The 26193-nt window shown below is 35.1% G+C and overlaps 3 protein-coding genes across 4 annotated transcripts; 2 read left to right on the top strand and 1 right to left on the bottom strand.

Moving 5' to 3' along the window:
• Positions 1 to 1211: 1211 nt before the first annotated feature.
• Positions 1212 to 8067, bottom strand: LOC143462481 (synaptic vesicle 2-related protein-like). The gene is made up of 16 exons (XM_076960676.1): positions 7903 to 8067; positions 7137 to 7222; positions 6748 to 6846; positions 6500 to 6571; positions 6246 to 6370; positions 5893 to 5956; positions 5452 to 5577; positions 5205 to 5333; positions 5038 to 5114; positions 4625 to 4710; positions 4237 to 4341; positions 3887 to 3998; positions 3704 to 3785; positions 3079 to 3168; positions 2697 to 2810; positions 1212 to 2405 (listed from the first exon to the last, which is right to left on the bottom strand). The coding sequence occupies exons 1-16, from the start codon at positions 8024 to 8026 to the stop codon at positions 2325 to 2327; spliced, it is 1572 nt and encodes a 523-aa protein (XP_076816791.1). The 5' UTR covers positions 8027 to 8067; the 3' UTR covers positions 1212 to 2324.
• Positions 8068 to 10733: 2666 nt separating this feature from the next.
• On the top strand, positions 10734 to 12908 carry LOC143456778 (Fanconi anemia core complex-associated protein 24-like). The gene has a single exon (XM_076955195.1). The coding sequence runs from the start codon at positions 11698 to 11700 to the stop codon at positions 12361 to 12363; it is 666 nt and encodes a 221-aa protein (XP_076811310.1). The 5' UTR covers positions 10734 to 11697; the 3' UTR covers positions 12364 to 12908.
• Positions 12909 to 14749: 1841 nt separating this feature from the next.
• LOC143471073 (uncharacterized) lies at positions 14750 to 20640 on the top strand. Of its 2 annotated transcripts, none has more exons than XM_076969422.1 (8): positions 14750 to 15042; positions 16362 to 16615; positions 16719 to 16895; positions 16994 to 17152; positions 17242 to 17370; positions 17479 to 18313; positions 18392 to 18525; positions 18727 to 20640. In XM_076969422.1, exons 1-8 carry the CDS (start codon positions 14859 to 14861, stop codon positions 19105 to 19107), a joined length of 2253 nt encoding a protein of 750 aa, XP_076825537.1. In that variant the 5' UTR covers positions 14750 to 14858; the 3' UTR covers positions 19108 to 20640. The 2 variants fall into 2 exon arrangements, with proteins under 2 accessions (XP_076825537.1, XP_076825544.1); XM_076969429.1 differs by having other exon boundaries at positions 14845 to 15042; positions 16331 to 16615.
• Positions 20641 to 26193: the final 5553 nt, after the last annotated feature.

Here is a 26193-nt window from a genome sequence, read left to right on the forward strand (position 1 = left end):
TAGCACACACTTTGAAATGTGCGCTTGAAGATGGTAGTAATGATAAATAATTATAAGTGGTAACGGCAATGGGCAATGACGGTAACCAGTGTTTTCATTTCTTTGTGGATAAATGTGTCACAACATCAAAAATTTGCGACATTTTGCCCTTAAATCATATTCTGAACATTTGACATTCAATCTTTATTACCATCTTCTGGACATTTGACGTCCTGCTAGGACACGATCACAATGATTAAACCAATAAAAAGAGCCTTAAATGAGCTTCTAAAAATGTGAAACAAGAAGCTCGGAAAATCTTGAATCGTATCTTAAAACATGTTCACCTTGAATTATGAACAGATATTTTGGGCTAAATTATAAACTTGCGACTTTTTTCATTGCAATTTTTCCTGTTAGTTGAACGTGCTACACGAAGTACTATATATGCTTTATTTATGTGATGCAGTACAGCTGAGGAAAATTGTAACAAACTTGACGTAATTTATGTTGTGACGTTAGCAAATTTTACGAAGTTATTTTACGGCATTGGCTCAACAAACTCCGATAAAAACGCTTTTGAAAATAGAAAACTGCATTGCACAAACGAAATAGACATGTAACCTTGGAAAACTCTTTTTACCGGGCACTTGCCAATAAAATATAACGGCAAAATTTATAACGATATATCTTCATTTTTATTTTATCACCAAAGCGGACAAATACGAAGAGCAGTATGATAAACATGTAGGGAATGCAAGGTAAGTGCCATTAGGGGAGACTGAATGTCATACTTCCATGGTGTGTAACAAAGTGATAAACGACTTCTCAAAAAAAACATTACACCCTACATAATAGATGCAAGGTTGCCAATACAAAGCGCGATTCACATAAAAGTTTAAAATCTTGTTTTAAATTAACCACAGCCAAGTTGTTAAGAGAACAATCACGTTTTTAATGCACTCGGTTATCAGATGTACTTCGTTCAATACGGTAAGTTTCTTGGGGAACGCTCAGCTTCACGTGCAAGCTAAAGTCCAAAAACAAATTTTTCGAAGTGCAGGCAATACACAACCAAGCTCGCTAGACTGATACCGATAAAAAAAGATGTACTAGAGTGCATATATTACGAGCTTCAAATACAGCAAGAAAATGCACAATTTCGTTTAAATACGTACGGTGTTAAGCCTAAGAAAAATGTTGAGAATGTGTGAGAGAAGAGTGTTAAGAAATTATCATATAACACAGCAACTTATTAAAGGAAACACAATTGCAAAACCTTGGATAAAACACAACAAAGCATTACAGCAAATTCGTTACATCGTGAGGATACAATAATTCGGTTCAATTAGATGTTTATTTATTAGATTACTTAGAACAACAATATTAGTACGGTAATGCATTATAAGATGGTGTTTTTCTTAAAAAAGGATTCAAATTCTGATTTGTGTAGAGCTTCAGGTAAGACGCAAAGAGATAGCAAGGTTCGTGAAAGAAAGCTTGTTGAATAAATGTTTGCAAATTAGCTCGAATAGCATATTTATGTTCAAACTTGTACCTCTGTCATAATTACAAGACAATTTCATACGTGCAAGATGTAAAATTAAATACAAGTACAAAACAATTGCTTAAGCAGTAAAAATAAATAACCGGGTATGATAGTCTGCATCAAATAATCGCATAAAACAATCAAAAACTACTGATATAAATTGGCAAATATTATACGGTATTATAGAGTGCATTTCTCAAAGTAGACTTTTGTGTGTACAGTAAACCATGTAGGTGAGTTGTGCAATTCATTTGGCGTAAAACGAGAATAAATGGTGCAAAAGTGTTTATATGTTTTTGTAAAACATAACTGCAGAGGCCTACAGAACAAATAGTTAGTTTCATAGTTACATTATACACCATGTCATGACATGTTTAAAGCTGAAGATTTGTATGAAATATCTGAGATATCAGAAATATTATCAGCCAAATGACAAGCAAGTTGCAACTTGACTTTCACAATTTTCACCCACCAATATCAGAAACAGATAAAAAACGCAAACAAGGTGATTAACTACATACTACCTGACAAGAGAAAACTTTAATTTAAACTATAATAAACTAAACTAGAGGTCCAAGACGCTAAAACGGGTCACTGAGAATATAAGATATTAATAATAAAAGTATTAGACACTTTAATAACAATGAGTAATTCTGGCAAATGTAGCAACATTTAATGATTATAAACACCCAAGCCTAAAAATCTTCTCACAGTTATACAAGAAAGTGCTCAATGAACACAGTAAGTCAGTGCACATATTGCAAAACCTATTCCATATAGGCGACATGGCAGTGTATTATTCACTGATAATTTCATTTCCTATGCCATTAGATGAAATGTTTTCATTGGTTACTGGGTCCATTGTCATCGCAGATTCCTAAAAAAAAAAAAAAATTATGTTAGAATGCAATTGTAAGTTACAAAAATTCAAAACAATCACAATCCAAACCACTTTTCCAGAATTTTTCAGCAGGTTTAAGAATTGCCAATTCTATTTTACAGCAAGAAAGATTTTAACAATAATAAAACTTTTATCAATAACTGAAAGTTGAGGTGAGATGGAGCTGTTTTGATCACAGCTGATTTCGGACGAAAAAAGTGGCTGGTTTTACATTATTATTAAGCAGATTTTGCCCAGCTGGTATCTTTAAAAGAAACATTCACCAACCTGCATTGACCGTCCCTTTGTTTCAATGGGTAAAAGCAGGCAAGCCACAGCAGCAATTAAGCTAACAACAGCATATATCGAAACTGCTAGCGGTTCCGAATGTTCTAACATTACCTGGAAAATATTTGTGTTGAAAACTAATTTTTGTGATAAGGATCTATATCAATAAGTCCAAGAACGATTGGTTTAAGTGAGAAGTAATAACAGTCACTAATTAGTTATTGCAAGAACAAGGTCACATAAGATAAAATTTTTCAGTTAAAAAAGTTTAAGATTGCAAGAATTTATTAATGAACTTTGCTCTACATCATACATTAAACTACAAAGGCACTCCCAACAACAAAAAGATGAAAGATGTCACAAATTAAAGCAAATAGTATACCTGCGCTATAAATGGTGTTATAATAGCCCCAACTCTAGCCGTTCCACTGCATGAACCCAAACCTATGGCACGAATATGTGTGGGATATACCTAAACCAAAAGCTAAATTAAAGTAATCCCTCGTGATAGACGCTAAGGTTAAGTATTTCAGCAATTAGCAGACAAAACGATCAGCATCCCTTCCCCATTCAGGCAAGGATATAATTAACTTTTTTGAATAGCATGTTAGACAAGAAATCAATCACTACTAAGTACTTCTCAAAAACGTATGATTTAGTTTGTAATAAAACAACAAAATATTATAATATTCTACTTCTTTTGTAAACAGCAATCAAGAATAATTAATATTCTTCAAACTTGCTGCCAAAAGAAAACTGGTTAACACAGATCAATATCTTACTATGGACCAAAAAGCTGAAAAGCACAATAATTCATTCAAAACCTTTCATGTATTATTATGCTATTCCTATTCTAGCAAAAATTTAATGAACTACAGTATGCCTCACCTCCGGAGTGGTGAGGCTATGGGCTATGTCCACTATGGGCAGTAAGGGTTAAAGCAAATCAATTTATTTATGATCAATACCACCGCTGCAAGGAATTTTATGTGCAAAGTACATCTCACCTCTGGAGTGTAGACATATGCTGCTTGAAAAGCTCCTGATATAAACGCTCGAGCAGCAAATAAAAAGAAAATCATCACAGATCTGTAAAATATCAGGTAATTAGTTTTCAACACAATTATTTACCAAGACTTTATTACAATTAATGGAAAACAATACTGGTTTGGAAACATTTTCTAGTATACCTTGAAGTGCAAATAATAAGCAAAAATGAGAAAAGAGCAAATCCAAGTAAATCAACTGCCATTGTTTTCTTGCGTCCAATAAATTCAATGATTCCAAGTGTAATAAAGATTCCTTTGCAATTTGTTTGTTAAAAAGACATTTCTTAAACATTTAAAACAAAATCTAGGCAATAATCAGAGTTGTAATCACTCGAGTAACTTCTTGCAAAAGACTCGAGCATTAAACGATAAATGACTCGACTTGCGACTCGAGTTTGGTGACTTGGTTATGACTATTACCCAAACTATATATAAAATATAGTTTGTCGTCTATTAAAATATATACTATATAAAAATACTCCAAAACCCACCAGGAAATTCTGCTATAGTGGTCCACAAAAGATCAGTATAGTCTTTTGTGCTGAGTGTGTGGCATTGAAGGTTACAATCCACAGCTGAATTGTCATCAGCTGACCCTGTAATCGCAACATGATGCATAGTAGTTAGTAGTAATTAATTATAATAATAATAATTTTAATAGATAATTTGTAGTAATGAGAGAATATATGTGTAGCGGTAAAATGGATGTATAGTCTGATGACAAATGCTGATATATTACAAAGTAAAAGCTTTTAATACATGCAATAAAACGAAGCTTATCTCATGTGACTGCCAACAAATCACATTGGTTAGAATAGAAAACAATTCCGAGATATGTTAGCAGATAGCATCAAAAATATCCACGGCTATAGGACTTACTAAAACACTGCTGTGTTGAATCCTGTACCTGGAATAGTTCTGTTGTCATCAGCACCAGCCCATAATACGCAAACGCACAACTGAACCTGTTTAAATGTTAAAACAAGCTGTCAAGCTTTTGTATTTAATACTCATTTAAAGAGATATATCTCATTTCCTGATCAATTTTTGAAAAAACACCCGAATTTATACTAATTTAAATAATTAATGCAATAAGCTAATTAAATGAAAATAGGTTATCTATATCATAACAACTTATCAAACATACTTTGGCAAAAATATGAATTACACATGTTAGTTGCACGACATTTACTCTGGAAAACCAAACTTCCGACTTACTTCCAACTAACCTAATTGTATCGCTAGATACATAACTTAATAAAATGTTTTCAATTTACATCAACAAAAATTACCAAATAATCCATAGCAATATTGTAGTTTTTCGTAGCTCTTTTGTTGCAAACAGATCTTGAAATCGTCCTCTTTTTTCCTAAAAATTCCGAAAAAAATTTCAAACCACGAGAAATTAATTTGCTATGTAAAACCAGTCAATATCAATTGTAAACAAAAATTTAAGCACCTGTTTGCAGCATACCAACTTCCCAATCGGCATGGCAGCTTTGTTTTCATTGGCCATGCGCTTCAAAGTTTCATAAGCTTTCTCAGGATTTCCAGAGAGAACATTGTACCTTGGACTTTCCGGTATCCACTTTAAAGAAAAGTAAAATATTAGATTAGTATCAAACCAGTTTTGCATATAGTTTACAGTCTACATTTTATTCTTATATGTCCTTAATTCATTTCAGACCCATTTTCTGACAGGTTACCTTGCACGCAAGTGAAAATAATAACAACGGTAATGCGCTGAATCCAAGCAGCCATCTCCAGCCCAATGTTGGCATTACAAGCAGAGCTAATCCTACTTCAAACACTGTTCCAATTGCCCAAAACATCTGAGAAACATATCACTAAATGTTAAAAGGAGGGGCCAGTGCTAAAATACGTTTAATTTAAATCAAAAAAGTTGTCGGTAAGTAAATATTAAATGGTTAAGCAATTATTGCCAGAAATGTCACAAAAAATGCAAATTTTCTGCTGATTGTGACAGAGGTGTTGGATTTTTGGCAAATATGTTACAATGTGAAACTCATGAGCTAAATGATGATGTTTGCATCAAGTATAAACAGAACAACTCGTGTAGGTGAAAATACACTATTTTACTTTCAACATTTACGCTACTAAATGTTTATGTTAGATGTTTTACTCACATCAACAAGCAAAATACAAGCTGCCCTTGACTTGACAGGTAGGAATTCTGCATAAAGTGTGACCCTGCAAAGTTAAAAAATGACACGTGCCAATATTAACCAAACTATTTTGAATTACTTAACAACAACTTTCACAACAAACAAGTTTGCTGAACTAAGCAAAATTAGGCAAAGATCACAGTATTGCTATTGGCAACATAACTTCACACTTTACAAAACAATGTTACAGTTCCAAGTCTGATCAAATTGACTTATTAAAGGGTGGCATTCATTATAATGATATGACATGCTGTTCAACGACAAAACCTCAAACAGATTTCTAAGTCATCGCGCTAACAATAAAAGGCACTTACGATTGGGGGACGCCTCCAACACCGAATCCAACCAGACCACGTAGAATAAGTATCCAAGTTAAATTGGGTGAAAATGAACTCAAAAATCCCATATAGAAAGTCCAAACAACACACAATATGAGACCCTGTGATAGAAAGGATTATATTTCCGTCACACCTTGCTGATGGCTCCAAAAATTTCGAACAGAATACAACTGCTAAAGTGGTAACTCGAGAATACTCTTGACACCACATTACTGGTTTCATTAACTTACTGCTTTTCGTCCATGTCTGTCACATATATTTCCCCACATAGAAGAGCTCAACATCATGCCAACAAAAACTACCTGTCAAAAATTTTAAAATATATTTTTTGATATGTTAGGCAACTTTATATGTTAGGCTCATATCTCAAATAAAAATTAACACATCGGATCAGTAGTGGAAAAACTAATTTAGAATCTTGCTGTAATAATTGTTTTTGGGGTAGTTCACGGAACCTCAAAAGTCACATTTCACATACTGTTGTTATTAGTGCTTTCTGCCAGCTGTACAGTCTCCATTCACATTGCAACTGAGGAGCAATGATGCTCAAAATCATAAGTTCCATAGCATCAGCCATCTGGGTGGTAACACACAAAGATCATTTGCAATATTCGGTAACACACATGGAACGTATACTATGACATAATCAAAAACTTAATACAGAATCGAGTAGCCATATTAAATTTTCACAAATTTCCACATGGACAAAACACAATGAAACAAACAAAATAGAAAGCTTCATTAACTTAGTACGAGCAAGTAGGATATTTGTAGAGTTGGTAGGCATAGGATTACAAGCCAACAACAGTACTTAGGCTTTAGAAGAACAATGTATGAAAAACACTATATTAATAACTATCGACCTACCCAAGCACAGCCTGTTAAAACAGAAAGCTTCCATTGAAATCGACCAAAGCCAATGGCTTCCACCGCTTCTTCTACTGTAAAAGTGTCTAAAAGGCAGAATATTGAGTTTTCGATGAACCGGTGGATTTATAAACAGAGTATGCACCAAGACTATGGCTAAAATGTCCAAAACACAGCAAAAAACACCTTAATTCATAAATCTTACACCAAAAATGTAAGCAGTTTATTAAGTTAAGAATGTGGTTTGTTAAAAATTAATTGCCAAACCAATAAGCAATTTTCCTATGGAGACTGGTGGTAACTCTGATGTAACAAGTTCTAACATAAAAAATTGATATGTGCAATTTTAATGAGTTAGTTTAGTCAAACGTTAGTGTTGATTTACAAATTGAAAACATTTTGAAATTGGCAGCAGGGACTGAATGTGTGTTCAAAAGAAAATATTTTTCTATAGTTTAACGTTTGTTAATTAATAAACTAAAAATTTTTGGTATATAATGATTAATAAAAAACACGAATAGATATCTAAAGCAAAGTTATTAACCTAAATTTAGTTATGAAGCAAAGTGATTGTTATTCGCTCCACAGAATAACAATCTATGGCTATAGTCAGATAGTATAATACTAAAATTAATTGCGTGCCATTGGTTCAGATAAACCTCATAAATACATTACAGTATCGATGCAGCACTATATTTAATAAGGCTACAATCTTATCAGATCATAGATGAAAAATTTTCTTGTATGCCCATTACAGATTACCTACCATCAGTGAGATTTCTTAAATGGGCATATGTTCCACCGTCAGCATCACCATTACCAACTGAAGAAGCTGCTGTGGAAGTTGACTTTGGTTCACTTCGATCATCTGATGAATGATTGTTTTCCATCACAGGAACAACAAAGGACTACACCTAAGAACAACGCCTAGAAACCTGGAATTGAAATGAAAATTGGTATCTCATATCAGACTGTACATGGTATTGCAATTGCCAATGTTGTAACGTAATCCCTTTTTGTTCTTATTGTTGTGCCATTCTCATGCACCATTAAAACATGATGTAACAATGTTATTGTTGCAGCTTCAACGTTGAACACTACGCTTTTATTAGAAGGAAAATGGGAAAACAATTAACAATATTGTTAATCATTGTTGCCGTTTGGCAATGATTGCATAGAGTTTATCTGAGTAAATACACCAAAACTCAAACTATTTGACCAGAGGTGGTAATAATATTATACAATAACTCTTCTACACTGAAATTCAATGAGAAAGTTTTTTTACAGACAAAAGGAAAATTTGCAAAATAATTTAAAGGTTTCAGATTCGTACTAATGCCACTATTAAGGACATTATTTATAAGTTTATAACTAAATGTACCAATAAATGGGAACTGCTATGGTTTTATTTTATTGCTACGGTTTTATATTATTTTTATTTGCAATTTAATTGTTTTTAAATTTCCTGTTTTCAATGCCAATGTTAATCCTGACTCCAAGGTAGAAGTGTTCAAGGAAAACTTCTGTACTCCTACATGGGATGGGATGCATGCCTGAATGGGATAGAACTGGGGTAATAGCTATAGAGAAAGTAAATACGTAATATCAGTAGTCCCCTAAAGCCGTACTTGACGCAGATGAGGGAGTACAAAAGTAAGGGTTGAAAAGAAAACCTAACAAAGCGTACCAGTATGCACCAAACGCGTTCTTGCATGTAGTCAACTGGCACAAAAAAGTACATACGTTCTTTCGAAACACAAATTTCAAGTAGACCTACTTTCTTAGACGCACGCAAGTAGTTAAAATCTTTATCTTTATGCAGTTATACTCACACTGTCTGGCAGGCAATAGCAGTTTTAACTGAGCGCATGCTAACTTTTCTCGTGACTTCACTAGTTGCAGCCCACTGTTTTTGAGTAGCATCCTGCTATTGGTGACGTCACGTAGTTGTTCATGATAGTGATTTAAAGAGGCAAATCGTAATCAGAAGGCTGTTGCAAAACGGGCGTTATTGTTTTACTACAGCCTTCTCTTTTCAAATAGGACCCTGTCATTTTTTACTGCTCTGTATTTAACAAGCTGCTGTTTTGAAGTGAAACTGATGACGTAATAAACAGTGTGAGTGTGATTACTTGAGTAGAAATCTGCTGTTGGTTGCTGTTGAAACCTGGACAGCTTACTGTTTGTTGATAATTGATATCAAAGGTGTTCAAGGCGTGAACATAAACTACGCTATCCATCCTCATAAAACCAATCTTTAAATAAATTTAAAGAATAGAAAGGCTTCTAAAAGCCAATGTATTCTTCTCTTGGAAAATAATCCACATCAACCACTCACTTTGTTAAAAAAAAAACTAAACTGCTCTTGATTACGTCATGAACAGCAGCCTGATGTTACGTCACCAACAGCAGGCTGCTATTCAACAATAACACACGCTTTTTTGTTACTACGCCTCCTGCTGGCAGGCACCAGGCAGCAGTCTAGGAATTTGCTTTGTTCATCAATGAGGTTCACAATGGATTTTATCAGTGTTTTCAACATTCTTTTACAATTTTTTTCAATTAATATTCTACAAAAAATATCTAACTGAAGTTTGTATGGAAAATAATTTATATAAACTTTGTATTTGAGCAAATCAGTTTTCTGATCAACTGTCTCCAAGTCGTTGAATCTGGCGTCTCCAACAAATCACTATAAATCGCTAGGGGCAGTAATGTCGACTAGTCGAAAGTTTCAATCAAATAATTTTTCTGTTCGACTGCAATAAGATTTGAAAGGTGCACGAAATCTTTCATACTTCCAAGTCAGCGCCTTTTGAAAGAATGGACGTAGAAATAATAATTCCAAGTCCGAAAACCTTCTTTTAAGTTAGATTTTTGCATTGTTAGATTTTTTGATATTGGTACGTCATGGCAAACTCAGTATCACATTTTGGGGTTCCCCTGTTTGGACACGTGCAAGTTTAGTTGATTTTGTTTATGTGATTCAATGGCAATTATTTAGTTTCGTAGGTGGGCAGTACCGCGGTACTAGAGTACCGTATAACTGTACCGCTAAAATTTTTCAGTACCGTCTGTGTACCGAATTACGTTTTCCAAGAAATTTCGATCGGTCCCGGTACTCGGTACTTTTCACGTGATAATTTCATAATTTTAGCAAGTATGTTTTCAAAAATACATGTTAATTAATCCTTGATACTAATTTTAGCATCTGTTGATCTTTTTTATTCTAAAAATGTCAAGTAAAATTGCAAGTGATTAACGTCACATATGTTCACAGATGAATATCGAAATATTACTTTTTTTGCTTTCGCTAAATTAACAACACATAACGGTCAAAAAAAGATGGCAGAGTATGGTGTATAGAAATTTTCGCTTGGTTGTGTGGAGAATATACGGCCGTTTTAAGCAAAAATAAGCCATTTTACTTCCCAAAAAGAGCAAGACTTTTTTAAGAAGCAAGCAAATGGCTAAAAACTTGCGCTCTCTACATTTTCATTTTGCATTTTCCAAATTTAGCTTAAAGGGGTGATACTCTGTTCAAAGCTGTTTAAAAAGGTGCTAGGATAGGAAAAGATTGATCGCAAGATTTTTTTTTAAATTTTGTTTTTACTAATTTCACTCACATGATAAAAATAAACCAAAAAATTAGCCTTGTTTTGAAGTTTGCGCAGGTCATTAATGGTCGGTGATATGTATTAGATTTAGAATAGTTATTACCTTGAACTTGCATCGCTAGTTTAATATATAAGCAAACTATGGACATGACAAACTATGGGTGGATGGTGGATACTGTAAGGTCAAACTGCATTCCTTGCATACTGCGCGGCGGCCATAAATTTCATATTTTTGTACTATGCAATTGACCAATTTCCTTATCAGTTTCAGAACAAAATTATGCGAATACGACTTAGTCTACTTCCGATATATTTTTATGTAGATAAACTTTTTTGCCATATTTCCTCAAGTTCCAGTTGAGTAGCATCAGAAAAAACCAAACCGAAGTACATAACAGCGACGGCACACAGGTTATGCGCGGCCAAGACACACATTAGTCTGCACGGCTAAGATTTTAGCCAGGTTGTGCACGGGTGCGGCTGAAATCCAAGCGCTTTGCGCAAGGAATATGTTCCCCAATATCGACAAAAAATGCAGTCCGGCTCTAAGACACTGTTATCTAGTGGTAATCTTGTAGTTTATAAAACATGTGATATTAAGCGTGGTCATTAAAGTTCTGCAAAGTTTAAACAAAGTTGAATTTGTGAACTAATTTTTGTGCGCTTATTATTCATCCTATTTGCTGTATTAACCTTGGAAGGAAGTTTGTTTTGCAAAACTTAAAAACACCTGGTATGCCATACATTATTTCTTTCCTTGAATGGTAAAAACATTCACATTTTGTGATAATTACAGAATTATATATTACAAGTTTGCCTGCATACTATAGCATGTATAAAAATTAAATTGCTTGCACAATTGATTACATAACTTTTCACTTTTATAGAAAGTTATTTTTACTTGCACATTTTGTTAAGCTTTGGGTTAGTCAAAATTTTGTAAAATGGAATCAACAAATCGTCTTACGCAGTGCACTCCCATAAGACGTGGGTTAGTTGTTCCTCCTGGCAATCTTGTTGCCCATCCCAAATGGAAGGGATCTGATCTAATGCAATCGGTTACTGGAAATAGTAACACACAAGTGGTTTTTGTTGGAGATATAGGGGTGTCCGATTTTCATCCATCTTGTTATAGCAGTGTAATTTACATTACTGAAAATGACATAATATCAAACACTGACTATAAACGACGAATTGCCAAACTGCGAAATGCTTTTGGATTTACTGAAAAGCATGTTTTGGTTGACAAGACAACTTTAACCGAAGATAAATACATTTCCATACAGGAAATTGTTGTCTTTGACTGTGACATGAACATTTTTCCAGTAGAAGGAACTCAACAAGCTGCTGAATATTTGACGCAAATGGTGGTACAGGCAATGAAAACACCTGGCCGTAATATTTACACTTTTAAATGTCATGAATTACCATGCAAAGACACTGACATTTTAGCTGTTGTAGAATCTTTTCCCAGAATAGGAAAAACAAAAGCTAAGATGCTCTTGGAAACCTTTGGAAGCATAGAAGGAATAGCTGATGCATCTATATCAGCTTTATCAAAACTTATCGGTAGATCTGGTGCTCAAACTTTGCATGCCTTTTTACATTAGTTTGAAATTGAAGTTACTTTTTATTTCAACACTTTTCCTGTTCTGTGATGACTGAAAATTGGTTGAACTTATATTCTTGCATCAAATTTATGTAAAATGTAGGGTTGTGACCAAGTCATTTTTTCTGACTCGAGTCATATTGAATTGTGGTTAAGACAAGTCACTAACTTTACCTTAAAAAGAACTTCCTGATGCCACACTTATGGGATATATAAATATGGAATTGGAATAGATCTGTAACTGACATATACATCATAGTTTACAAGGAAGTGTAACAGTGTGTGTGACTGGGTCAATCATGGGTGGGGTTGTCGCATCAAATAAATCATTATTTTTCATATCGTTCTTGCCTTTTTTACTTGCATGTGTCGGCTTAGATCAGCCATTTTTAGTGACATTTGTTTGCCAATATAAATAGGCTATTAGGTGTTCCCAAAAGAATGCACCGATAATAATAATAAAAGAAAATAATCACAATAAATGAATAAACTTTTTGGCAAATTCTAAGAAAAATACTTTATTTATTTATGAATAAAGTCAAATCTGGTGTTAACAAGTCCTCATAGGAAGGGAGATTTCATACAGAATATTTCACTAAATAATTTATTTTTTGATACTGTTTATAAAATAGTTTCAGAGTTAAACAATTCAAGCCCCAGCAATGCTTTTCTTTCACCATAACAACTAGGTTACAAGGTTAGTAACAGTTAACACTCCAGGCCAATGGCACAAAGCTTTGGGACTTTTGCAACGCAGATAGCCATCTTGTACGTGGACGACGTCATTTACCCACTTCGATGACGTCAGATTTAGGCGATTCTTCAATAAAGCTGACCGCGGGGAAAAATGCAAACGTTTTTACGCATGCACTTTGCAATGGGGTCAAAGCTTGTAAGGCAGGGATGTCCAACCTTTTATTATAGTGGGCCGCATTGTCACTTGAAATAATTGAATGGGCCGCAGAACCTATTAAATTTCAAGAAAAATGGGTACATAAAGTACATGCTTTTGGAGTGAAAATGACTAGCGGGCCGCACAAAAATCTCAGGCGGGCCGCACTGTGGCCCGCGGGCCGCAGGTTAGACATCCCTGTTGTAAGGCATCGATTTTATTATAAATAGATATATTTTTGTTGTGAATTAAAATACAGTCTTGAATGTTGTATGAAACAAATTATGAAAAAAAAATTAACGATTTGAAAAGGCACACATTCCGAGGAACATTTCTTTCAATTTTTGTACCAGGTCTCGGCAGGCTTCCCGGTTTATGCCGCTATATTGCAAGAAAAACACTGCCAACGATCGCTAAGATTACAAGCTAAAACCTCTCGTCGTTTTCTTGCTACAATCGGTTTTATTGAGCTATTTTTGATATGTGTTTCAACGTATGTATGGGGAACATGCGGATTTGATGAGGTGGAGTCCTCCTGAGGAACTGTATTTACTGTACATCGTTATACAACGTCTGAAAGAGCTTTAATAAGCGTTGACAATAGCGAGAGCGACCCGGTTGACTCCAAGAAATATTGCGGTGTTCTGGCTCCTTATAAGATGGATCTTACTCGATAGCACGTTGGCAGAAACAGATCGAACACCACGTAAATAAGACAATAAAAAGTGGTCGGGGCCTCTGGCCCCTTAATTGGACCCATCCCTAAATTCCGCCCCGATAACAGTATAACTATAGGCTATAGAGTTATCTGTAACACGCAGAAAATGCAAGTTGTATCGTCCGCTTGTCATTACAACTATCGTATGATTGATACCACAAACGATCGAGAGGTTAGTTCCTTGAATCACTTCATAAATCCGCGGACTCTTTCATTCTTCGAGGTGTGAGTCGACGCCAACTCATTGAATTTACTTAACATTGATATATATTTATTTGCGCTGAAAATGATTGCAGTTCCGACTGAAACAGTGAAACGTCTGCGCATAAAAAGACATGTTTTCTAACGAATCGACTCTGTTGTTTGTTCTGCGCCGTACGCAAATGTTTGCGGAGATATGGTTTCTTCGGCAAACTATATAACATGCCCAAAATTATATGTTATGAATACAGATTAAACTGTGTTGATTTTTGAAATTCAAGATCTCCCGCAGTTATTATTTCACGGTTGTGTTTGCAATCAATAAACAATTAAGCCGTAAACCTGTTAAAGGATGGGATAAGTTTAAAATCTGTATGTAGCGTTTGTGCAAAGTCGTATCACGACCATTAGCCTGTTAACAAGAATAAGCTTGTCGCCTGATATTAGTGACCAATCACGCGCAACGACACGAAATAACCTACGAACTGCAAACAAAGTAGGGTACTATCGAACAATCTCAATTAAAGTTAGTAATTGTACAGATACCGCAAGATTTCCCACCTGAAGGGAAAGAAACAAGGGGAATTTTTACAAAACTTGCTATTTCTACGACTCTAAACGTATTAACTTGCAGCTACCATTAAGTTATAGTATGGTTTTCCTTACATTACTGTAAGAGTTAGTTATGTCAGATTTCTTCGATACAAGAAATATCAAGGTTGAATCTTTGCTTGCTGATCCGTCAGATCCATGCATTGGCCGTGGTGGGTTTGGTCAAGTGTGGAAGGCGTTCAGCAAAACTCATGGCATTGTGGCTGTTAAGACAGAATGGAGGCGAAGTGAAGCTGACATTGACAACTTTAAAAAGGGTAAGTTGTTCTGAGATTCAAAAGTAATGAAAATCTCTTTTCTTTAATTATCGAAAAATTAAGTAAAATTATATAGATTATAATTAGGCATTAGAGCAGGGGTGTCAAACTCAATCACAGTAGGGGCCAAAACTCAAAACTTATTTAACGCCGCGGGCCGTAAGGATAAAACTTGATTGAACGTTTTGTGACAAGAGTACATGAATTGGAAAAGGCAACCAAACAACACCAAATTTTTGATGTTTTTGACTGGGCTATTTTTGGTTATTCTTCTCTAACATCATTATGTTTCATTCATCTCATTAGAGAATTAACAAACAATAAAGAAAAAGTCAGACCGGCTTAAGAGCGTCAGAATTAATCTATAGTATGGTGGGGCAACTGCTGAGCTGCTGTCTTGTGCGATTTGTTATAATCGTGTTTCTTGCTTGAAAAAAGTAAGTTATAAGTTACTATCAGGGGTGGCCAACCAGTCAGAGACTAAGAGCCTCACTTCTTACAGAGTTAACCACAAAGAGCTACATCATAAAGATTATGATTTATGACGCTGTTTCTTATTACGTCATAATACTGCATCAGATATTGTTTCAGTTTCATCATCCTTATTCTGGGTCGAAATCTGATGTAATCAGTCAATATTTAGCAAATATCAATTGAACATTAGCCAGTAGAGATTACTTTTCTGTATTATTTATCTGCCTAAAATGGGTAAAATGTGCTCTCTTTCGGAGGTTCAATATGAACGAAAGAGCCGCATAATACCGGGCAAAGAGCCGCGGGTTGGCCAGCCCTGTACTATACAATGATCTCGCAGGCCGGAAATAGTTCAATGTATAAAATAGCATCGCGGGCCGAGTTTTATTGTAAAGCGGGCCGGGAGTTTAACACGTATGCATTTGAGGCTTGACAATCATATTGCACAGTTGTCCGAACAAAATATTTAAATATAACTATTTATTGGAATGGCACTCCGCTTGGAGGAGTTAAGTTATAAATGCAAACAATATCAAACGAAAAAAGGCGCCCAAATGAAAGTTTTCAAGTATAGTGATGTAACAATAATAATAACAATCGGTATGCTGAAAATGCATAAGTTTAAACTGAGCTTTATTTATTTTACATGATTTATGCCAAGTTTCACATCGAAAAGAAACATACAAGATAAGAGCACTAAAAGAAAATATACAGCGCATCTGCACGCTTTATCGGGCATGAGACATAGATAACTGTACTTGTATAAAAATCTGCAACATTACTTTTATTTAGTCAACTATTAGTTTTTACAAAGGCACTTACCCACGTGCCTGTGACATGTCCAGAAGCCAAGCAGCTTGGATATGTTGCCTCTTGCAAATACATCATCGCTTCTATTGGTTGGTTTGCGACTCAGGATCTAACTGGTTTGGTGATGGAATATGCCGAACACGGGACCTTAGATAACTTGATCCATACCACGGATTATCCCCTTGGAAATGATTTGAAATACCGATTCATTACTGAACTGGCTCAGGGTATAAAATTTCTTCATCAGAGTATGGGCACTGATCAAAGGTTACTCCATAGAGATCTTAAAGTAAGCTTGTATATATAGGTTATAATGAAGTTATTTTTATTCAACTTATTTCCATATCATGTGGGCTTAAAAGCTGATCTATCACATTTTTAACGTTTTACAGCCTTTAAACATTTTGCTGGACGAAGATTTCCACATTAAGATCTGTGACTTTGGAGGCTCCGTTTTTAGCACATTTACGCAAAATTGGGATGGAAACACTGGACGTGCAGGAGATTCGGTTGCGTCTTTAGCATACTGTGCTCCGGAACGGCTCCGGAATCAACGTTCTTCATCAAAAGTTGTTACAATTTTCATTTCAGTTAAACGCTGGCTACCCCATACATCTGCGCCATGCCGTTGTCCATTTTAAACTTTCTCTTTTTATTTGTTTTAAAGGTCGACATCTTTAGCTACGGAGTTATTATTTGGGAGATAAACACCCGGCGAAGACCATTTCACGAGGAACGAAGCAGCCCTGTTGCCCGTTCTCATATACTTGAAAACGTGAGACCAAGAATGGATTACTTTCCCGATCCCACCGATGAAAACCATTCAGTAATAATTTATCCTTTTTACTTTCGTTTGCAAGCTGCTTAAAAGTGATCTCATTCGAAACAACTTAATAAACTTGCGTTTTTCTTCAGCTGCATCAAATGAGACATCTGATAGTGAGTTGCTGGGATGGAAGTCCTGATACGCGCCCAAGTGCCGAGAAAATTTGTAAGTTTCTAGAAGGAGCCTACCCACCAAACAAAGTAAAAGCTGCCGAAGAGGTAGGCATGTAGTAGATGAGCTAAAAGTTGTAGATGACCTGCTAAAATTTGTTACGGTGCAATAACATTCCTCGCAACAACAATTTCTGATTTTGACTTTATATATAGGCTGTGAATCTCATGAAGATCTATCCTTTTCGTGTTTTAAATTCAGCGACGGCAACTGTTCCGTTGTTAAATATTATTCGAAACAATCCGTCGTCTTTGTCACAATTAATGAACACACAGCCGTTACCAACCGCTCAGATATATCAGCGAAACTCACATAGCAATTCATCGGGTCACTATTTGCAATATTCGACAAATGTTCACAGCTATGGCATGCAAAGTCATCCACAATTCTTTGAGCAACGACAGGATGGAAATTCCTTACCATCAATTTCGCAACCGGGTTCATCTCGTTCACAGCCACTTCCAATGCAAAGCTTCCAAACACCCCGACTCAGCGCTACCAGAGCTGCTACCAGTCATCACAATGAAAACAGTGAACAACCTCAAACGATAACACAAGAGCAAGTCGCCACTACCTTCCAATTTTCACAGCCTTGGGTACCCCCAGCACAACCAGCTGCTTCTACGCAAAATTTTCTATCACCTCAAACAAGATTTTCGCAATCTACTAGCCACCAACAACACAATTCAAGCAACCGCCAGCCTCAATCAATGACACCTCAAAATCAGAATTCATTTTTTATCCTTGAGAACACAGCCAAGTCCGGAATCACCAGTACCTCATCATCTTATGATCCTCCTTCTAGTATGAGAAACCCAAACACTCCCACCGTGAGTTCCGAGCCAGTAGGTGGTACTATATTTGGTATCGCCAGACAAATTGAAGCTGCTCGAAACAGACTTGCTAATACAATTCAAAGCAACCCTTTGACGTCAGGTCTAGCAGCCGCTGTTCCAATTGCAGCTTGGTTTCGCGGTCACAATAATCAAGGTAGTGTATATGTCTGTGGCATCGTGATAGCCTTAAAATGAAATGTTAAATGCATAAACTAGGCTCATTTCTAATCAGAACGGTTGACCTATGGATCGGGTAGTAAGACAAGTTACTCACATCATCCCCATCTGCTTAGATGTGGTGTCATCGGTGATGAAAAATGTGCAAAGAAAAATCTGGTTGAGGTTTACCGCAGAGCAAAACATCAGGTTTGCGTTTTGGAAAACTGCTGTAGGCCTATTGTAATAAAATTTACCATAAGCAAGGATCCTTTATCATTTACTTATTTAACTCTTGCAAAATACGGGCCTGATGATACAGCAACTACTGTATATAAAAATATAAGACCATAAATCCGTAAAAACAACATTTACACCGATTAAATGTTTTTTGATGCATTTTCTGTGTAGTCCAACACAAACGACCACCCATACGAACATGTAGTTGATCTGGGAACCAATTCCCTCAATACAAAGTGCAACGTCGTACTCATTTGTGCTTCAGTTGACAACCATAAGTCGTTTAAAAATGCCCTAGGCAAATGGCTTCGTCGTGTTTCCAAATCAAACTCCAGGGATGCAGTAAAAATCCTAGTGATGACCAATACCCAGCTGTATGATAGGCAAGATTATCGGCGTCCGCTAGTTAGTGAAGAAGAATATCAACAAATGGCTCAAGACCTGGATATTGAGTCGTGTGAATACCACGTCAATGACCGCCAAGACGCACTTAACGTTTTCGAAAAGGCATTTGCTCTAGCTGCAAATAGATCCCGTCCAAACGAGTTATGAAAGTAGCAAGCAGATGCTTAGGACAAAACAATGATCTGCTATATCTATTATTTCTTCTGTGCAATTGATTGTACCACAGACGTTTAAAAATACGTGGCTGCATGTTTATATACAATTATTTTTACCAATCGCTTTTTGACCTTTTGTAATTTTAAGATTTATTTTTAGTACCAAATTGTACACATAGTTCGTATTAACCCGAATGCAAACTTTTTATTGTATAAGAAACTTAACTTGTGATATTTGTAGGCCTACTTCCAAGTAAACTTCTCAAAGTATTTGTATTAATGAAGCATTTGTTGCGTTAGATTAAACTATATCTGATATATGTATTGTTTATTATAATTCTAAAAGCTCATTGCTGCCTACACATTTACTTCTCATTTGGTTTAGTTCGCAGAGAATTTAGTCCTATTATTTGTGCACTCATATTAATTTCATCAAAGAAATAAGATTAACACAAAACCAAATAAAAAATCTCGGATTAAGACCATCTTCGGATGACGTATCAAGATCCATACGCAGCTTATTGAGTTGAGCTCTGAAAAGTTACGAGAAGTTATTGCTTAATTAATTAACTAGTTACTAGTTATTTACACTATACCATTTATTACTATTGAATTAACCATATACCATTTTAAGATTATTGTGATGATGATATTGTTCAGTCATTGATAAAAACGCTTCCTCAAAACGTAAATATTTTTAGTACGGTATGTAGACTATATACTTTATATAAATATAATCTACCGTACATTGCACATTTTTTTAAACCAAGAGTTATTTAATTAAAACGTTACTTTTTATCGAATTGTAGATATTTTGTATTAAACCACCCAATGCAAACTTTTTCTTATATATTAAGTTGGAACTTTTGCTCAATTTGTACATTGTATATAATTTATCAAAAAAAAGAAGTTCCAAATTTCTGAATCAATTCCAAAACGCGTTTATGGAAATTCAGCATTTTTTGTAATTTAAAATGTGTTGTTGATAAACCTAAAAAGCTGTTGTTGCACATCCACATTTATTTCCTTTTCTGTTCGATTGCATTTAATCTTTATTTTTATGATCATTAATTTGCTTTAAAATAAGGAAATGGAAAAGCAAGACAACAACCATTGTGAGTTTAATGCTGTTTTTACAATTTGCAATTAATTTAGATACATCTACATTTAAACAATTCATTATTGCAAAACGTAAATTTATTGTGTTATCGTTATGACCTCAAATCCCTAAGATATGTTACTCAGCTCAGGGACCTTTATGGCTGGTTTTCGATTGTTAAAAAGTCATGCAATCGTTGTGTACTTGTGGCTGGCATTATTTCAGCGGAAAAATTGTACGTTTGTTGCTTCCATTTTTACATATACCTTGAAAAATATAAGTGATATAATATAGTAATTGATGCCTAACTTTACATTACCTTTAGAAACAAAAATCAACTTTTTACCCAGCATTTTAAACAAAAGGTTGTGCGATCTGTAATTATACTTACGATGATGATTATAATCTTTACCTTTGTACTGTATATACGTGAAATGAAATAGTAATACAATAATGTCGTGTATATAGTAATATAGTTGTTACAGGTGGAGTTGCAAAACTGATTTTGTACCCGCGCGTTAAAAACTTAGCCGTGCACTGAATGTTAACTCTGAAAAACAGAATCCTTTTTGTCATCGTGCACCAACTTTTTAAGGTTTTCGATTATTACATATGACGTAAGCACACGTGACGTAAAATGCAATTGCAACATAAAAACTGTTTAACCACCTATTTTACGCAACGGGCCGCTTGACCTACTTAAATGGTACTTTTTAATATTTTATATATTTTTTATAATTACAAATTGCAATACTGTACATGTCACGTAACTAATACTATTTTTGTGTCGTCTTACCGTTTCTTTGTGTAAACTACACCTACTGTATATACCTTTTAAGTGACAATTTTATTAATTTTCAAAGACCATTTCCAAAGTAATTGCATAAAAGTTCAGTGGCCATTTGTTGCTCATTTTAGGCAACAAAGTATGTTATAGTACGCATAGTTGGACAGTGCAATTTTTCAGTACCGATACCGGTACCGTCGTAAAGCACCGAATCTCTGTACCGAATTACTTTTTTCAAGAAATTTTAGTCGGTCCTGGTACTTGGTACTTTTCACGTGATTATTTCAGAATTTTAACAAGTATGTTGTCAAAACTATAACTTACATGTTAAATAACTTAATCCTTAATACTAATTTTAGCATCTGTCGATCTTTTTTAATCTAGAAATGTCAAGTAAAATTGCAAGCGATTAACGTCACATATGTTTTGACCTGGAGTAACCTTTACCGAGGGCATAAATGCGCAAACATTGCTTTTGCAGCAGCATCTTTCACACAAAAAGTACCGGTACCGAGTACCGACAAGATACCGAACTACTTTTTTAAAATAGTACTGACGGTACTTTTATAGTACCGACTGCCAACCTTTACCGAGGGCATAAATGCGCAAACATTGCTTTTGCAGCAGCATCTTTCACACAAAAAGTACCGGTACCGAGTACCGACAAGATACCGAACTACTTTTTTAAAATAGTACTGACGGTACTTTTATAGTACTGACTGCCCACCTCTGATAGTACGACATGAAAATATTTATTTTTTAAATGATGAAAGTTTTTACATGACACTCGGGAATAATTTTTTCCGTTCGAAACCTTGGTTATCAAACTTGTTTTTTTTTTAAACCTACTCCTTAATGAGTGTGCATTTTTGTATTTTAATTTTTTGTTTTGTCCGAATTCGGCTCTGTTAAGTAGAAACATTTAACAGACTAATAATGGCTCATGTCAGTAACTCGACTCAAGTCACGTTCTGCAAAGATTTGACTTGATTCGAATCCCATTTTATGAAATTACGAACATCACTTGACCTGACTCGAGTCAGTTCTCTTTGATTAAGTTTCAGCATTAAGATAAAGCTAACTATTCTTTTTTCCTCCAAACACGTCAAAATGTAATTTAAAATAAAGTTTTTTTTGGTCTACGATCGCGTATGAAGCAGCAAAACGAAGCAAATTTGTAAAAATTCCAAATGTTTTTTGTTAATAGAAACGGTATTTGCTTTTCGAATGGTTTGATCTGAAATGAAATTTGACTTGACTTGGCACGGGGTTTATTTACAAAATAGACCTAGTTCGTCTTGTCTCGAGTCAGTTTTTCCAAAACTTGTGATTCGAGTTTGATAACTTGGTTACGACTATGCCATTAAACCTGGATTAGAGTCATTAAGCTTCTCAGAGTGATTGGTGAAAAAGCGCATTGAATGACATCACTTGCTCGTGCATCCTTTGTTCGGGGATTTAACGGCCAATGGCGATGCGCGTCCAAAACTGTGTCAAGTGGAAGCAGCGATGTTTTTTCGGGCCAACTTGGATGGTTTTTACGATCAGTTCTAGCCGCTGAAGCTTCAGTTTTCTTTCTTGTGCACTTTTATCATTTCTATCATTTTTGCATTTTTGCCTTATCCGAAGGTGGTAGGTATTTAAGGCAGCAGCTGTAACGCAACGCTGACAAACATCGAACCTGGTTTTCACATTTAATAGGTAGACCCCCATACAGTACATGTTATACTTTAACCTAATCGCATGATGCACGTCAAAAAATAACTGACATGACATTACCTTCTCCGCTCTTCCGTTGTTGTCATATTGAATTTGCCTTTAATCTGCCATCAAGCTAGATGAAAATATTGACTGTCTGTCATGCGACATAACAAAAACACCTAAATGAGTGACTTTATGTGAAAGTAGAATTTTTCCTACCCAGATCTTCTGCTAATTTGTTCGCTTCAGCTACTTTCAGAAGTTTTTCTAAATAGGGTAACCCCTCTACATGAGATTGATATTTTTATGTAATACAGTAATCATAAATTAGTTTGATCATTTCAGGCATGATTTATTTCGCCTGTTTGCCCATTAAAGAAAGTCTTTTGCATTGAAGATCGATTTAATTAGCCGATAAATCTTTTTTAAACAGGCGTGGACGCGTGGTTAGCCACATTGGAAAGTCTAAAAGTTTGCAATGGCGATTGTCCAAACTAAAAGCCTCATTTTATGGTTGTTTGTTATATCTGTACAGTATATATTGGTGTTTGAACAACTACGGGTACCTTTTCAATTTTTATTATAAATTTTTGTGGTTTGGAAAAAGTGGAAAAATGTTTGCCCTGCAGTATGATGAATCACGTGCATTCGTGTGTGTGCCACTTTTTCAACTTAATAATAACCGTTAGTCAGCCGCTTATTTTAATGTCATCTGCAATAGTATGCAGTTTTAGCGTAGAAGTTATTATATTTGCATCTGCACACACATTTTTAAACTTGGCCCAGGGTATATTTGGTGTGATGTGTTCGCCGAAGGTAAGTTTGGCGAAATTATGCCAACTGCGATTTCCAAAAAATAAAAGAATGAAAAGGGGTTACTGTTCCTTTTTTGTCTAGCAAAGTGAATTTGCGGTTGCTATGGTTGTACCAAGACATGAATTGGCTTCATGTCACACCGAGGTGAAATCGAGTTTACGCTACTTGACCATAGCTCATGCCGAAGATCTTCGGTATAACTCACATAAAATGCACTCTGGAACTAAGCTAAACCTTATATCTATGGTGCATAAGATAAGTGATGTTTGAAACTGAAATATGACTTCTGCAGAAAGCTGCATGTTCTTCCCAGATAGTGTGCAGAATGAACACCAACAAAAATTTAAGTTCATCATTCAGCACTTCAGCAAAGCAAAGCCTTAAAACAATCGTTTTGGTACCTTTGTACATGAGACTCATTGACATACAAAGAAAAAAGTTATCTAAAAGTGTGTCAAAATTAAGAAAAATTGTCAAAACTATCTATTGAAAACAAAAAAATTTTGGTTGTGAGATATTTGTGTGGCACTGACCGCCACATATCTCTATTTCCAGTCTAATTTGCAGAAGTGGGTTCCATCTCGACATTTTAAATCAGCTATCTGCATATTTGCATATTATAGAAAAGATTTACATCAGCCACTCATTTAGCAAACTTTCAAATTTAGTGTACGGTGACCACTAACCAACCAAAGCAACCATGCTGAACAAAGGAGCCTAATATGAAAATGAATGAGAATTGAGTGACAAGTTGTAAATTAGTTAACATGTTGTTCACATTTTTTGCAAGTTTCTGTAAATTTGGAATTGCCAGTAACCTAGCGGCAGAGCAACCATCCTTTATATATTTCCTATGCTAGTCAAATCTGTCATTTATTTCAAAAGATAAAATATATGATATAGAGTAGATATCCTTGCATACCTGTCTATTCACATGTTGTAAGATATCTTTTTTGTACAACCAAAATTTATTGTATATACTAACATAAATAACGTTTTGATGTAATATTTTTGTGTTTTGTAAGTTTCATTTGTCATATGTTTTCCCAATTGCTAGTTCTTTACAGCAACGTAGGAGAATTTGTAAACATCAGCAAGGGCGAAAATTTAAATTAACATAACATCTAGAATGGTGTAAAGTGCACCTAATTTTACATGCATTTAAGACAGCTTTGTCAGAAACTCTTGCAGATTTTAATTGATTTTTGGCTCAGAACATGGGAAATGCTCATTGCTAGGCTATCTACTGTATCAATCCATCAAAAGTCTATTCTCAGAATTTGATTATAACCATTATGCTACAGAAGTAGTGCATGACCGTAAAATTTTAAGAAGGATATTTTGATTTTTCGGAGGGCTTGCTGTAGTAGGCTATAGCGACGATTCTGTGTTTCGACCCAGAATAGTTAAACATTTTTATATTTAGGGGTCCGCAGTTTTCAAAAACACTTACGAAGGGTCCATGACCAGAAAAAGGTTGATGATACATGATGCGATAAAATCAAACTCTATTTTACAGTGAATACTAATTATAGAGAAAAACCCTTAAAAGATAACCAAAGCGACCCAAATTCGAGTGGTTAAGGACATTTTATTGGGTTTTGAGACCACCCGACTACAAATTTTAAAACATTATCTTTTTCAGGATCTAGCAAGCAAAATTAGCAAATGGCAATCTTATAAACTTATATCTGCGGCCCGGGTACTGTAACTGGTAGTGTCACTTGCCAAGGTTTCAGCGAGACAGGGAAGAAATCATAATGAGGTCAACAAATCGCAATAATTTATTTTATTGTAACAAAACTCGTATTAGAGTAGAGCTTTATTTCATCATAAAACCTTTTTGAAATTATGACGTACTAACTGAATTGTCACGACGAACACCGCAAACCAAGCACGTGTGAAATTAACTCATTGAACACATTTTGGTGCCAAATATATCAATCGTGCAGTGAGTTTTTAAAAACAGTCATCAAATTGCTGATGCTTTAACTGTCCATTTATCAGTATGAGCAGGCGTTCTTCTTTACCAAAGGCCAGTTGCGAACCGGATTGGATTTGCAGTTGCGCTACCATTGTAATTACCTTGAGCAAGATGTGAACGACGCTTGCTTTTGTTCAGTGGTCTTGATGAACAGTTCCAAATTCCGGTAATAAAAAAAAAATTATAAAAAAATTAAAATGGAACTTGCACGAAGACAAGATAATTAGCCGAGGCTTAAGTGATGAGGAATCATCGCTAAGTTTAAGTTGTGGACTTTCCTCAGTTAGAGAATAAAGTTTGTGATACCATACCATACTAGTTTGTCGGACAAGTTTTTATGCCGTTTTTATATTTTATGTAGTTACGCCTAGCCTAGTTAAGGGCTTCCTTGCCGATTTTATGGGTTTTTGCAATGCCCGTATACAAGCATATGGAGTATTACATAGCCAATACAGTTCAAAATATTAACAAAAAATTTGTTTTCTTTTCAGCCTTATCCACCTCACAACAGTGCGAGTATGCGAATGTAGACTATAGCCTACAGGTTTCTCCAAGTCAAACGATTCCATGCATCAGTAACATCGGTCCCTAGGGTTTCATTAGCGATGTGTGCATAAAAAAGAAACAACGAGTGTTTGAAGTTGGCAGTAAAGTTAAATTAAATTATATATACATTTAAATATATGCAAGA

The sequence above is a fragment of the Clavelina lepadiformis genome, chromosome 1, assembly GCF_947623445.1.
Source record: "Clavelina lepadiformis chromosome 1, kaClaLepa1.1, whole genome shotgun sequence".
Taxonomy (NCBI): Eukaryota; Metazoa; Chordata; class Ascidiacea; order Aplousobranchia; family Clavelinidae; genus Clavelina; species Clavelina lepadiformis.

Coding starts and splice junctions, on each gene's coding strand:
- LOC143462481 (XM_076960676.1), bottom strand. CDS start 8,026: ATGGAAAACAATCATTCATCAGATGATCGAAGTGAACCAAAGTCAACT. Junction 5,578..5,892: donor CTTGTATTTTGCTTGTTGAT/GTGAGTAAAACA, acceptor TATGTTTCTCAG/ATGTTTTGGGCAATTGGAAC. Junction 3,786..3,886: donor CTTATTATTTGCACTTCAAG/GTATACTAGAAA, acceptor GATATTTTACAG/ATCTGTGATGATTTTCTTTT.
- LOC143456778 (XM_076955195.1), top strand. CDS start 11,698: ATGGAATCAACAAATCGTCTTACGCAGTGCACTCCCATAAGACGTGGG.
- LOC143471073 (XM_076969422.1), top strand. CDS start 14,859: ATGTCAGATTTCTTCGATACAAGAAATATCAAGGTTGAATCTTTGCTT. Junction 17,153..17,241: donor CCACCGATGAAAACCATTCA/GTAATAATTTAT, acceptor GTTTTTCTTCAG/CTGCATCAAATGAGACATCT. Junction 18,526..18,726: donor ACCGCAGAGCAAAACATCAG/GTTTGCGTTTTG, acceptor TTTTCTGTGTAG/TCCAACACAAACGACCACCC.